Consider the following 15,354-nt stretch of genomic DNA (forward strand, 5'->3'; position numbering starts at 1 on the left):
ATGTAGAGGGAAAAGCTAACAGGATTCAGCTGGTCCCCAAGCACCGTGTGGCAGTGTCTTTGAACTGCTTGCAGGATATGCTTATCAGAGTGGACGCTGAAGTTACAATTCCTTCACACACACACACACACACACACACACACACACACACACACACCTTAAGCACAAGGTCGTCCTCGTAAACAAGTTGGGGGCGATAAAGCGGTGAGCAGGTTTCTGCTTTCTTTCTCATCTCTCCATCTCTATTCAGACCCATCTATCGCCGGGTTGCTGTGATGGTATGAATGCGTTTATGTGGGTCGCCCTATTCACCTTCAGGCTGTAATTCATGGCTTTTTTTCTTTTTCTTTTTTTTTTTTTAAAGGGACAACGCCACAACGAGCCGACAAAACAGACGGAGCTTTGTTTTGTCTTTTTTTTTTTTCTCCCCCTCTCACCAACAGCTACAAAAGCTTTGGCGCAAATTAGTCAAGGTTAAACTTTAACTGACGAATATTATTTCAATTTAAATTGTGGGGTTTGCTTGTTATTGAGTTATTAACTTCTTCCTCATTTCAGGATAAATCCTACAGCAGAGAACACAAACTATTGTTGAGTGTAAACCTACACCAGATAAACACAAAAAGAAATGTATAGGAACAAATGCACAAACATTTGTGTGCTTTGTTTTGCTTTAAGGGATGTTTTTAAAGAACTTGCAGCAACTGTAAGTAGTGTTAGCCATCATCTGACGATAAAAGGACGAAACCTTCCTGGTACAGATATATTCCAAATGCTGTTCAGCTAATGCTTCATTTATGAATGAATGGGGACACATCCTGTGTGCGGCTATAAAGCAGCAGTAATGTGGGTATGGTGCTGCCGTCTGCACTCATGGTTAGTTGAACTACGGTATGTGGTGGGGAAAAAAGGACCCGAGGGGCAGTTCGGTGTCCCCACCGTCTGTCTGTCTCACTGACCGGGAAACCACACCATGCATTATTCATCATCTTTCAGACAAATACCTCTGATGGTAGAAAAGAGAGCAGAGGAGAAAAAAAAAATAAAACATGCGGAAAAAGGCCTTTATGAACAATGGGATATGAGTAAAGTGTGTGAGTGAGGGAGAGACCTTAAAAAAAGACATCGTCAAAGAGTGTAAGACGCAGTACTTGTGAAATCGGCCTCATGCCAAAATAATTCAAGCGTGATTGGAAATCAATGTGAGAGCATAGAAGCTGCAGAGAAATCCAATGCTGTCCTCTGGCCCTGAAAGGCAAAATAAGACACATAAAAGAGGCTTAAAATGCATGAAGGATGCATTCCGGGTGCCTGTGTGAGGAATGCTAAATGAATTAATCACTGGCCGCAGATGTGCAGGGACAGATATGAGAAAATAACGACAAGCAGATAACGACTGTCCAAATGCGACAGTGTGCCTAATCAAACTTGTGGTGGTGGTAAAATAACTACTACCTCATAAATACAAGCGGACAGACAGCAAAATCCCCCGATGTGACAAAGATGTGGGGTTTTATGAGCATTTAATTAAAAATGCTCACCAACAACAGTTCTCAAAGCAGGAAGCCCTAAGATCTTTGGAGGCAGGCGTTAGCGGGGCATCTGTGAGATCTGTGATGCCACACTGGCACGGTGACTCATCGATGCCTTGACAACCAACTTGCAGGTCGCCAGCCGGCCCAGCCAGCCCAGCCCGCCCCCCACCCCCACGCCGGCGCGGCTTAGTCTTATCACAAGGTGAGCTAGGACCAACGGTGGGTTTAAGGACATCTGGGCACAGTTTAGGATGCTTTGTAGAGGAGAGCAACAGCACATTACACCAAACACTGCAGAGAAAACTGAGGTAAGTGTGTGTTGTTCATAAGGTCAATAGTCATTACGTTCAAATGCTCATCAGACTGTTATTCTTTTGCTTGGTTGATTACTGCAATTATGGCTTTCAATTTTCAACATCTTATTTCCTTTTTTTTTTTTAATTCAGCTCAATTATAGATTAAATTAAGCATTTCTAAATTGTTGTCTATAAAATTCTACGCATGACTGCTGTTGCATCAAGAGTTCAAGAGAGAGGGAGGGAGAGGGATTAATAATATAAATTATAATTTATATTATATATACTGTGTGCAGATGGAATTTAAAACAGCAACTTTCGAGCTGCTGCGTCACCGGGGACCCGGGTGACACGGCACTTGGGTGTGTTTGAGCAAGAGAAGCAGAAGCATCTGTGGCAGAGGGAGAAAGTGGGTGAGTGGGCCGCAGAATGGATGAGACCACCTAGACTGAATTAGGTCAATAGGACCGACAGTGGGCGTAGGCACACCAGTATAGCACCAATCATTGCCCACTTAGCCGGCCCTTGTCCCCGCTCAATCAACCACGACTGTGCTGGTTCGGCGTCTTCCTGAGAAAACAGGAATTGATCTAATAAGGGGTCGTTGGAGAGGTTTTTTTGGTGCAAAACAACAAAGCGGCAAAGAATGAAAAACTAGAGATGGAAGATGGAGAGAAGGAAGAAAATGTTCTGACTGTGACAAAAGCAGGGGGATCAGGACTGATATCCGCACAAAAGTAGCAATTTGAATCAGCGGATGCATGGATACCGGAACTTTTGGCTGATATTTTTGCAACTTCTTTGGCCGAGAGCTGATATCTACTGATGCTTTTGTCGAGACAATTGGGGAAAAAAGTTTATATTCACATTTTGTACATACTTGGGGGGACACATGTAAGCACTGATCTGTTCCCAAAACAAAGAAACATTTATCACAGATGATAAGCAAAGAAGAGAGATAGAGTTATGGGCCACCAGTGCGATACCAAGACCGATATTACTGTGCAACCCAGAACTCAAATATTTAAGCTCTGGAAAACTGTGATGAGCATTTCTCACTCTTGGCATCTTATTGTCTACGAACGAATCACAGACGACGCCTGAAATTCAGCAGCCGTTTAATCAGTGAAAATTATCACTTGCTGCGTCCTTAGCCATGACATCCATCTCTTTAACCTGTGCAGCAGCAGAAGAAGCCGGTTGCAGGCCTGAAAACCCGACCCGCAGACACCTCTGGATTGCGAGTGACACTCATGAAAGATTCAGTATGTTAATGAAGCATTGGAAAACTGTTTAAATATTGTCTCACTGACGTAGGATTTTATTAAGGGAACACGACACCACTAATTATGTCTCGTCTGGAGCTGACTCATCCTCGACGAACACTTAATGCAGTAGAATTCTTCTACCGCCACCACGCATGTGACCATGCTTTCTTTTTTGAAGTTACCACCCGAAAGCATGAGGAAGACTTAACAGAGGTTCAGTGACAGAGAAGTGAATGGATGCTTTTGTCAATGGAAGTGTGTGTGTGTGTGGGGGGGGGGGGGGGGGGGCGCGGCGGACGGACGGACGGACATCAAAACTAAAACAAAAAAAAAATGGAAATGTCTTGGGAGTGGTGTTTTACCGATGCACTTTTTTTTGTCTCAGACTTCTGTGCTGCTGTTTTTCAGCTCCACGCTGGGGTACGGGAGCAGTGTTCTGTCAGAGATTAACACTACACAGAGAGAGGAGGGAGAGGGGTGGCAAACAGACGAGGAAGACGAGGGGAGGAAGTGAGGGATTAAAGGGAGAGACCGAGCAGACAAACACAAAGTGATTTTTGGGGGGGGGGGGGGGGGGGGTCTGAAAAGTGAAAGAAATGTTTGACGCCAGAGAATCACTAGACACAGAGGGGATGGGGGGTGGGTGGGTGGGTTATAAATAGAGGAGACAGAAACCAGGGCTTCTCCCCTCACTGCATGCCACATTAATTATGCGTGTCTGCATCAGGAGAAATTAAGACATAACTGTGTGGCGGTTTAGGGAGAAAATTTGAGAAAGAAGGGGAAAAGAGAAATGGCAGCGAGCTAAATAACGAGACTGGACAGTAGAGAAAAAGACACGGGGACAAATTCGTGGAGTAAGAGCAAAGAGTGGAGACGGAAATGGCCATCAGATAAGAAGAAAAAAAGATCAAAACAACAGCACTTGTCTTTGAAAAGAAAAGATCAGCTTAATTATAGAGGAGCTGAATCCAAATGGCGGGGAACAAAAGTTTAGAGTCAACATGTCATCAGATCAACAAAAGCCCTTGAAAACCCGAAAATGACTGTCGAGTCGTGTAAAGGAGAAAAATATTTTATGAATGCAAATAAAATACGCCAGCGAACGCCATATCAAATGTTATTCACGCGAGGCCGTATCTTCTGAACGTCTTAAAAAGCTCCCGCAATCAGCTGCTATTCAGAGATGAATCAACAGCAGAATCGTATGCAAATGAAATCAAACCATCCATATTCATGGAGCCGAGGGTGACACACCTCGACAACCTGGTTACGGTTTGGTTGCTCTGCAGCGAGAGGATGATGAAGAGCAAGCTGGTTGAAGGACACTTCCTCCCTTTTCTGTCCTACATTGGAAGCTTTTTATTTTTTCGCTCTCCACTCTTCACTCCAGCAACTCCATTCAGTGTCGGGGTGTGTTTTATATTACAGAAGTCTGGTTTCTCTCCATGAATTTTGATGCAAAAGGTTGGTGAGAAGGTGAGAATTTCTTTTCTTTTTTTATTTTCATTTTCACGCTCGCTTTGAGGTCCTTTTTTTTTTTTTTTTTTTTTTTTAAATGGGTAAATATGCAAAACAGAAGTCAGAAATCCTTATAAATATTCCCAAAATCATCTCAGCATGCAACAAGTCCAAAACTAGCTGGTATTCAGTTCCAACTTTGATTGCTTCAAACTTCCCTCCATTTTTCACCGATGTACCATCCCCCTCTGCAGCCAGTCTTCTGTAAAGTTGACTACACCGCCATCTTCTGAAAGCATGACGTCGCCCATTCTAATCCCTCCAAACCAACTGATGCACGTTTCCATTTCTGTGACAAATCCATTCTTGAAACCCGCTTGACAAGTAAACAGAACTACAACAGACTCTGAGTTACAATGGTTTGTCCCTTGCCGTATTCTATTTTGTCCCATCTTAAAGCTGTGAATAACAGAAAGAAAAATGCCACCAACTTATTTTCTGTATTTTAAACTTTTAACTGGGTGAAATAATTGCTTAACTGAGATGTTATGTATGTGTTCGTGTGTGTGCGTCTGTTCATATTAGCCCATAACAGCAGGTCAGTGCAGCCAGCCAAGCAGCCCCCGCACTGGGCTCAGGACTCATTATATGGCTCAGTCCTGCCTTCCAACTCCCACCTACCTGTGAAAAACTTGCTGACACCGCCAATGACTGGCAAGGGACAGAATGTGTGAGAGAGAGAGAGAGAGAGAGAGAGAGAGAGAGAGAGAGAGAGAGTGTGTGTGTGTGTGTGTGTGTGTATGTGTTTGTGTGTATGGATGGAGGAGCTTGCGTGCATGATGCCAAACGCTTAATTTAATCTGTGTAAATAACAAGAAAAACTGAGGAGAGAAACAAAGCAGTTGTGGAACCCTTGCAAATATGTCAATCAATCACGCGGTTGTATTAGAATTTTACGTGATAAAGTAGTGCCATATCATGATGTAAACGATACAATCATGGTATTTCGCGACCACGAATGACGATTTTGCATAGGGAAGTGATAATAGATCTGATTGTGAGCTGAGTGGTGGTGTATTGCGGAAATGACGCGTGGACACGCATCTCACAGCGTGTCGTCTCACGACCACCGGAGTGCTGGGAGCAACTTCATCGGTGTGGAAGTGGTTATCCAGCACAATAAATGTGGAAAATATTCAAGAAAACTTTTGACGGTCAAAACCTGGAAACACAGCAAATGTGTTAAACTGCTTAAAGCAAAAACACACCATCGTGTGCACAGCCGGGAGCGAGGGGGGGGGGGGTAAAAACAGGTAGAAGAGACTTTTCAAGGTTGCCTGCAATGGACCAGGAATTCCATGATGAGCTAGCAGCTACGCCACTATCGCTGGAGTTGCCTCAACCAGGGACATGTGGTCAAGCCCAAGACCCGTACAGATGTTCAATGTGTCAGCATGACAGTTCATCACTGATACGACCATTAGAAGCTACACAACGTCCCTGTGAGTATTACGTAGGTGAAAATACTGCCAATGGTTTAAGGGCGTTTGTTTATCTGTGGCATCTGTAAACCAGTCCGTGCGTGTGTGTGTAATAACACAGGCAATCTGGGATATACGGGTGAAATGTTAAATTATCATTGAGTTACGTTAACCCTTTGCTGAAGCTTTCCAAGGGCAGGTTCATTTGATTTATGCTGCACTATCAATGTCACTACTGCACTATTAATGCTGCTGCCACCTTGTGGTAATAGCCGCACCGAGCTAGTCAGCAACAAGAGGAGCTAATTGGAAAAGGATTGAAACTGAATTCACATCATTTTGTTTGTCCTAATTATGGTATAATATTATTCAATTTTTTTCCCAATAGTGAAAGAAATTGTTCTAAATTTATCTGAAATATTGTAGTATTACTGTAAAGGCATTTTAGCTGCCCCTTGTGTATATACGCACACACTGCAGCACCTCCGCATGGGCCCTATGTGGAAGCATCCCTCCCAGTCAAAAACTCTGTTTGCTTGTATTAATATTGCATTACTGGCCATGCTCACACACGTACACACACACACACACACACTAGCACTACTCAACCTACAACACTGGCCGAAGCTACATTTCCATGACAATTAAAACACCAGAGAAGAGAAGAGTCAGCCACCCAAGGCCAAAAAAATGCCCCTTTAAAAAAGAAAATACAGATAGGGGCTGGAGAGGGGAGTAAAAGATAGCACGAGTGAGTGAGTGTGTGTGTGTGTGTGTGTGTGTGTGTGTGTGTGTGTGGCCCGGATAAGTGGTAGCAGGATTATAGCGAGTTCCATCATGGCTTTGCTCTATTCACTGCTTCCTATAAAAACCTATTAGCATGTGAATGAACAGGCATGCAGTGGCTAGAGTTTTCTAAAGCCCGAAAGCACTGATCCACTATCAGGTGAGGGTTTTTTGCTTTTTTTTTTAATAAACTGGGAGTGTTTGGACAGCATTTGCAGTGGTGGATAGTCTGCTTGACTGTTGCCACCTTTGTCAAGGTTTTGGTTGTGTTTTCAGTCTTCAAATTACAAATCTGGTGATGCCATGATTCATCTCACTAGGAGGGTTAAAAAAAAATAAACACATTTATGATATCGAGCTTGCAGAAGTACAAAATTTCATCTATTCTATTTTCTGAGGTTTGTTTCTGAAAAAAAAGTCAAATCGGTGGAAATGTGTTGATTTTGAAATACGTTGCACAACTAAATGGTCCTGGAAATGGTGGGATCCACACACAACAAAAGAGCAGAACTCCTTTTTTGGGAAATTGGCATTTGTAGCTTTTTGGTAATAATAACACAATAGTCATTATTCTTCCAACTTCGCTGAACCGAAATGATCTTCTGCACAAAGCAGACTTTACTTGGTCTGTAAGTGTGAAAGCAAAGTGCCCAGTGGAAGGTGGCAAAAACTGAGAAACGCTGGGTGTTACCAGCATTGGAATGGGCATTGCAAAGATAAGAAAAAAAGAAAAGAAAAAAGAACCAGGTCCAAAAAAATGCCCTGCTAAATTGCTTACCTCCCTCTGGAGCACCAGCTCTTTAGTGAACAGCATGGCCTCGTCACTGAAGGGCTCAGCCACCAACACCCCCCCGGGTGTATTCCTGGAACTGCGTGGACATTCGATACCTAGACAAAGACAACAATTATGAGTGAAAAGCTCGTTGTGGCAGGTGATCACAAGAACAGCAAGATTCCGCTATTTGGCTTAATAATCATTGGATCTGCACATCTAAAAATAACCCGCGGAAATACTCAGCGTTCATATAAATGGCTGAAAGTCATGTATTAGACTTAGATTTGCAACATGCTCTGCTCTGTTTTAATAAAGATCCAGGTCAGGGTCAAAGCCGACAATATCATGACCGGCATTCAGCGGATAATTACCCATCAAGGGGTCAATCCTGAGGGCATCAAACATTTGTGTATCTCTTGTTTCCACTGAATTGCAGTCTTAGTGGGATTTTTGTCTTTGGAACCTTTCGACATCAGCTTTTCTTTTCTGAGTTTTTTTTCTTGTCGAGATCGCATCGCTTAAGGGTAAAAGTGTGTGTGCGCGTGTGTGTGTGTGTGGGGGGGGGGCGGTGAGTGAGTGAGTATAAACATTAAGAAAAGGACACGTAAGCAGCAAAGGTGTATGGGCTGTAAAGGAAGTGACAGAACATACACGGTTCTGAACCTTATAGAAAATGTGTGTTCTATACAATTTCTTATACATGTGTATTAGTTGAGCATCCTGATTTTTTTTCTGACGCCCCAGGACTTACACGTATGTATACACTCACACTGTGTATTCATGCAATGGGAAGTTGTGCCAGAAAATGTTGAATTAAAAAGGGGGAAATAAAAGTCATGGCAAGAGTTACAGTGTGGTTTTATCTGGAAAGTTCCTTCTTTTTATACTGACAGAAGTCTGCAAGCAAGAAGCATTCGCGAGCGGTAGTTCCGTCAGATCATTCCTCAGGAACTAGGAACCGTTGGAGGACAACTTTCGTTTCAACTGTTTAGTACCAGGGATGGTATCTGATTTTGCTAAAGGGAACAAGAACCCCTAACGGAAAAGAAAACAAGTGGAGCAGAGCCTTTTTAGTTCCAGGACTAAAAGTTCAGAGGGAAAAGACCTTTGGTTGGGAGTTAAATTCTTCAACGAGGTCCCAACAAAGCAAAAAATCTCTTATTTTCGGTCATTTTCCAATCAGAATCTGTGTTTACATGAATGAGCTTGACAGACCTGACAGATAAACGCCTCAGGACCCACAGAGACATATAAAGTAAGGTCGCCCTTGTAACTCATGGCCACCTCACGGTGAGTTGACCCCGGCTTTGGAAGCCGCTCTCCTTTGGCTGTTTGAGGGTTGCATGTTCCGACCCCTTTTCTCCTCGTGTTCTTACGTTTTACCATCAGATAGATACTACCGAGCTCCAGTTCGAAGGCCATTTCCAGACAAGCGACTTGCATTATCCAATCACAAGTGGACATTACTAAGTACATCCATTTAGTCCTTAATTTTTTTTCATCACACTAAAATATCCTTTTGCATATACCTTTAAAATTAGTAATCCAATCAATTTATTGACCGCCAGATCAAAACGATAAAAAAAGTTTTGCGTTTGTCCGACATGACCTCAGAGAAACTTGGCAAGAAGAGAACGTAGTATTTAGTTACACATGCTGTTATGAATGCTTATAAATCTTGCAAAATTAAATTGGCACCATTTGTCAATTACTCTTGTTTAACTAATAAACTTTAACAGCCTTCAAAGCAGGCCTGCATGTGGACAAATTGTCAGACGTTTTGTAAAGACACTGTGTTGATTGATTAAGCTTGAATGAGAGATTTGAAAGGGTCAAAATCTCAATCAATTTCATAATTTTTATCAAATATTTTATATTTGTTTTGTGATTAAAGTGTTCTGTCCTTTGCTTTCTGAAAGCACCACGTCCCTGCCAGACCCAAATTACCGTAAGCAGTTCTGTAATTAAGACCAGCAGCCAAAAGTGTGACTGGAACCATTCAGCCAACCTTACTGGCAAAAGCATTAGTTTCCTTTCATGGTTTTAGAATTCAATTTAAGAACCAACTAGCTTTTCCTTCAGCACCATGTCTGTCCCATTTGTGAGAACAAGTCCAGGATACATTGGGTTATTCACACCAGCCGGGAAGAGAAAATGACCCAGGGAAAGCAAAAATGAGGCCACAGGACAGTCAGCACCGGAGTTCCGAGAAAATATTGAGCCAAGTTCCTGTTCTAAAGAAAAGTTTATCACTGCACACCACAGACAATTACAATTTGCGGACAAAAAACAAATTACATCCCTTCAGCACTGCGTCCCTCTGTGGCCCAAGCTTTGTTGTTAATTACCAATGGTAAATTAAAAGAGAATTAGAAACTGACCTATGTCCTGATCCAACCTGCCAAATAAAAATCAGGGCTGATGTTTCAAAACTCGCAACAACTAAGTGGCTTTATGGACTGTCTATATTTATGTTTGATAAAATATTAAAAGAAAAAAACAAACAAAGATTCCTGAAGAGCAGAGAGTTGGAAGGAGAGACGGAGCTGACCAAGTCCATCTGAGAGTATTTATAGAAGTGGACCAGGACAGAGCTTCCACATGGGACACGGCAACAGCACCAGAGCGAAGAGAGGAGGATAGGTGATGGAAGCAGAATAAAGACGAGAAAGAAGAGATATCCTGAGAAAAACAGAAGGGATACCAGTTCCAAAAAAAATAATGATGAATAAAGTAATTGCCCAAAGAGATATTTCTGCTTGGGCTAGCCAGAGCTGCGATAAGGGTTAGAGCCTCCAGCGTAATCAACCGAGAGACTTCTCAGTAATGTAACACACAAAGAGCAAAAGTTTAATTACACTGCGTGTACAGTAAAATGTCTCACAGGGATTCACAGCTAAAGCTCTTCGAGAAGACAAAAACACACACATCCCCTGCCACCCCCCCCCCCCCCAAGAAAAAAAAAGAAGACAAAAGGAGAAATAGCAGGATTATTATACTAAAATCAGGTCAAAATAGGTCAATAATCCAGCATAATGGGTCCAAGAAATGGTTCCTCTTCCAGGTAAACATGCATTTTCACCTCAACTGAACTTTGTTTTTCCCTTAAAAAAACCTCAATATCCTCACACACACACACAGTACCTTTCATGCAGCATTTCAAGTACAAGCCAGGAAGTCACTTTGTGTTTAACCTGCGCGATGACACATAACTCACACCTGACACAAAGAAACATCTGGGTCAAACTAACAGGCTATTTATCTCATCTGAGCTCAGACACAAACAAGACATGCACAGATCTCTAGTGACATCACAGTAGACAAAAAAAAGGGGGGGGGGACACACACACACAAAGCTGGTGTATAGCATCCTGCTCATTCTGGTGTCTACCCATCAGAGCATTGCATCAATCATAGATTTATATCCCCGGAGGTGGTTGAAAGCGTGTTCTTAACACGCGCATAATCATTCTATAATGTTTAATCGTGTTGAAATTAGATTTGTGGAAAACATTTTAGAACCGTCCTCATCCTCTAGGGTCCCCAGCCCCACTTTAGGGAATCCACGCGGTAAGGCAGTTATTCAAAGCAGTAATAATGTGTATTTTTCGATAAGAAATCAGAAACAACCACCCAACTCTCAGCTCTGCTAAGAACAACGGAGTATTGGGTCCAGGGATGGGGGGAGGGCATGATGGCTTTCTATTTTTTGTGTTTTTGTTTAAGTAGTGCACTTCCAACAAAAAAAAAAAAGTAGCAATGTTGAGAATAAAGTAAACTGAGCTTTTTGAGAACAAACTTCACATTCCGGGATTAAAGTTGACCTTTTGAGGCTATATCAAACACTGACTGCCTTTTAAACAAAATATGAAGGAGTATTAGGTTAGTATTATTCTGAAAGTGCAAAAATAATTTAAAAAAAAAATCTCCATCTTCTGATTTACTTTTTTCTTGAAGCGCATAATGGGAGAAAAAAAAAAAACCTTCCTCCTCTTATTTCCCCCTTCTTCTCTTAACCTTAACATTCCTCCATAGCTCAGCCATATTACTCTCCATTAAAAACTAAGAATTCGATCTTCTGTAGCAGAAACTATAACAGCCCCCACGCTACTTTAGGTGCCTACTTTAAAGTTAGAGACCGTAGTTGTCATGCTTCTCACACCTCCACAACTAACTGGGTGAATGCATATGCATCCACTTGCTAGTAAGCAGTTTCTTTTCTAATACATTTTTCAAGACTTTGTAATTGAATGTGTTTTCCGTTGACCCGTGAAAACAAGGACCGGGATTGGTTCGACATCCCTCCCTCGACAAACCCGGCAGGAAAAATAAATAAAATAAATAAATAAAAATTAAAATCTTGCAGAAATTATTCCGGGTGGCAACAGCGTCATTTTTTTTTTTTTTTGCAAAACTTCACAAATCGTACCGCAGATTCTTTTACTCCATAATATCAATATATGGTTAAACCTTCGTGGTTTTTGCATTTCTGCGAGTATAAATGAATATTTGAGGGATGAAATTAGCTTGGTATTAACTAATTCATTTAAGGTTTCCATGTTACCACAGCTTATCTTTGAGTGGCACGCTGTTGACAGGACATAATTAGCCTCGTGACAGGCAAACAAAGGGCTAAAGCAGGGAAGATGCGTACAACAAGTGTATGTAGAAGACGTGGGTTTTATCTTTTAATAATCTTTCTTGTCCTTCACTGTTCTGGTGAATGTCTCCAAACATCTTATTAGTAAATCATGACACTCAAGCCCATGCAAAGTCACACGAAAACTAGTTTTTCTTCGCAGCGACTCTATTATGAGGCAGCTCATAAAATGAATCCCGAATGTACTGCAATTGTCACCCATGAGGTAAAAATATGTACTGTAGGGATCATAAGACTTTTTATTTGCAGAATATTCCCACGAGATATTATGCAGAAGGGGGGGGGGGGGCACACATACATATTCTGAAGTCCTCAAATTTTCAGCTCCACTTCACCCTACCATCTTTCCATTTCCTACACACCTCACAGGAGTGTGGCAGGCAGCACACAGGTGAGAGAACACACAGCTGTAACACACACACACACACACACCGCGCTATCAAAAATCAGGCAAATGGCACTGAGCTAGACACACACACAGTGATGGTGAATGCCTCTTGCTGACACTGTAAATCTTTGTGTCCGAGTGATGGGTGTTTCATCTTTTTGACAGACTGCTGCTCAACATACCTTTCAGAGTGACTTCCAAAGTACACTTCACCTGCTGTGGCCTCTATCAGAAACTTTGAAAGCTGGTTAACTTTTACAACCTTTTCGAGGCTGCTTCTCCCTCAGCTGCAACAGGCCTCTATACCGCCGTACTTTACATCAGCTGGACTTTTTATATTTCTTTTTGGTCTTCTCTTTACCACAACCCTTCTTTCTTTTATCCCGTCCCCGTTCTCCTTGCACCATCCTTCTATATACCTCAGTTCCCTTTCCTGCGCGATACTCTTACCTTACCTTCGAGAGATTCTTTTACCCTTTACCTTGCATACGGAAGTGGCACTGCAGTAAGAGTGTGGAGAAGAAAAGAAAGGTGATGCGGAAAGAGAGAGAAGGGAACTTCCCCTCAACTCTTGAAGTGCACCTCCGGCCGTCGTCTTTGATGCGCGGGCCTCTCTAGCTATTTCTTTGTTCCCTACCCTGCCCTTGTCTGAAAACACTGTCTTTATCCATCAAAGAAAGAGATAGAGAGGCTTTAAGTTGCCTCGCTGGAGAAACAAGCTCTTACAATGAGAGGGGTTGAGAGTACAATCAGGGAATGGCTGGCAGTTCATATTCAAAGATGCATGTTTTTGAGTCTATAAATTTAGACCTTCCGTGTTAGATCAGTAGGTGCTTTGGGATCCTTTTGTTTGCGGCACAACTGTAAATGGTTTGTTCCTCAATGGCCTCCATCAACACTGTTAGAAGAAAGTTTTGGCGTCAATGAGTACAGGGTAGCTAATGACTTGAACATAGTTCTTTTTGCAAGAATGTAGTTAATGTTCACCTGGAGTGCCTAAGAAGTACTGAGTAAGAGGGGAACTCAGCTGAGCGGAATTAACTGTTCGCCTCAAATATGAAACAAATAGAGCAAAAATAATTGTAAGCAATAGTTATTTTATCCAACAAATGCATTGGAACATAGTTGGACAAAGTCTCTAAAGTCTCTGTCATTAATTAATAACTCAGGCATTTCTGCAGCAAATGGAGCAACAATAAAAACATTGCCTGGAAAGGCTTGAGTGGGATTATGCTGGTATCAGATCCTCCTCTGCCCCGTGTGTCTTACAAGTTTAGCATCTGTGCACCTGATGTTGTCGCATGTGGGGGTCTGCATGGGGTGTTGGATTTTGCAAACTGACCAAATTCTGTGCCGCTGCTGTGTACGACTTCCTGCCTACCTTGATCCAAAATTAGATACGACTGCACCGCTGTGCATCTGGTGGGATCACAAGTGTTGTCTAAAGGGTGGTGGCCGCTGTACTGCAACTATGATGTCACCCGCAGCAGTACCAGTTGGAGTCAGTTCTTCATTTTATACTTGAAGTGAAAATAAAATTATCGTTTGGGCATATGCTAAGGACTCTCTACACTGGGTGTTACCTTTTTTGGCAGATATTACATCCTATTAAAAGTCTTCCAATTCTAGCCTTTGGGATTTCCTTCCAGTCTATTACAGCGATATTATGTGGCTGCACATCTCTACTTTGAGGTACTCCATCCATCATTATCTTGTAGTAGGAGCTGTTCCCTTTTCATTTTCTTTCCCCACAAGTGGTGAATTTTGCTTCCAGAATTTGGAGGTAATGCGTGGCGTGGAGGTTTGCCTGTATTCCATGGGAGGAGTTGGCATGCTAATATTTCATGAAATGCTGCTCCTTCATTTAACCAAAGTCATCGGGCTACTACACTAGCTTACGGAACGCACCAGACTTGTACGCAGAAGAGCTGTTGCGTCTGATCTGATGATTCCATGGTGAGGACAAAGCTAAGGTTGCCTTTCTCCTGACTCTTCAGTGAAGGTCGTGTTTGTACAGTTATTGCTGCATAAATGAAGGGTGGACCAACATTCCTGCCAGTCTGTACAGTCAAACCAGGTTTCATTCGTCTTTCTGACCAGCATAGGCCAATTTGTCAGTATTTTTGGTCTTCCAGATCTCACTCCAACCTCTCATGCAAGTACAATCATGTATATGACTTGATTATTCAACTGTGCACAGAGTATATTTCCGACAGAGCTATTGCTGTAGTTGCACTTAAAATACTAGGCATATCAGAAACAATCTGAAGCATACATAACCAACTCTGGACCTTCTTTGTGTTTCAAACATCACAAATCAGTGATGGAGAGCGAAGTACTGCTCTAGTCTACCACAGAGATAAACAAGAGAGGTTTGGGGTAACCGATCCACTGCATGTCATTTCAGATACACACCATCTGTGCAGACAGGTTAATAAAACATGGAAACTATGATAGCTTTGACAGGAAAGAGAAACTGCTTGAAGCTTAGAGGATAATACGAGGCAGTTTGTGCCTAAGGCCTTCCTTTCATTTATGGCTAAGGGTTCAACGTCATGCAAAGAAAACTATGCACGCGACATCATACTTGCACACTGAAGCCGTCAAACACTAGACGTGATATTATACCTCGAATCTGAGAGAAAAAAGATGAGAAGGGAATAGAGGACATGGGGAAAAAAACATAGCAATCAGGAGGGAGCCC

General features: G+C 42.3%; 1 protein-coding gene across 1 annotated transcript in view; it reads right to left on the reverse strand.

The window, feature by feature from the left end:
• The window catches only part of snd1 (staphylococcal nuclease and tudor domain containing 1), a 176,049-nt gene that overhangs the window by 108,320 nt on the left and 52,375 nt on the right, over window positions 1-15,354 (reverse strand). The window contains exon 16 of the mRNA XM_086202009.1: window positions 7,606-7,715. Within this exon, the coding sequence (XP_086058135.1) occupies window positions 7,606-7,715 (110 nt within the window). The remainder of the gene's footprint in view (window positions 1-7,605; window positions 7,716-15,354) is intronic.

Source organism: Aulostomus chinensis, chromosome 4 (genome assembly GCF_037954235.1).
Source record: "Aulostomus chinensis isolate RoL2024-O1b breed Wild chromosome 4, RoL_Achi_v1.0, whole genome shotgun sequence".
Lineage (NCBI taxonomy): Eukaryota > Metazoa > Chordata > Actinopteri > Syngnathiformes > Aulostomidae > Aulostomus > Aulostomus chinensis.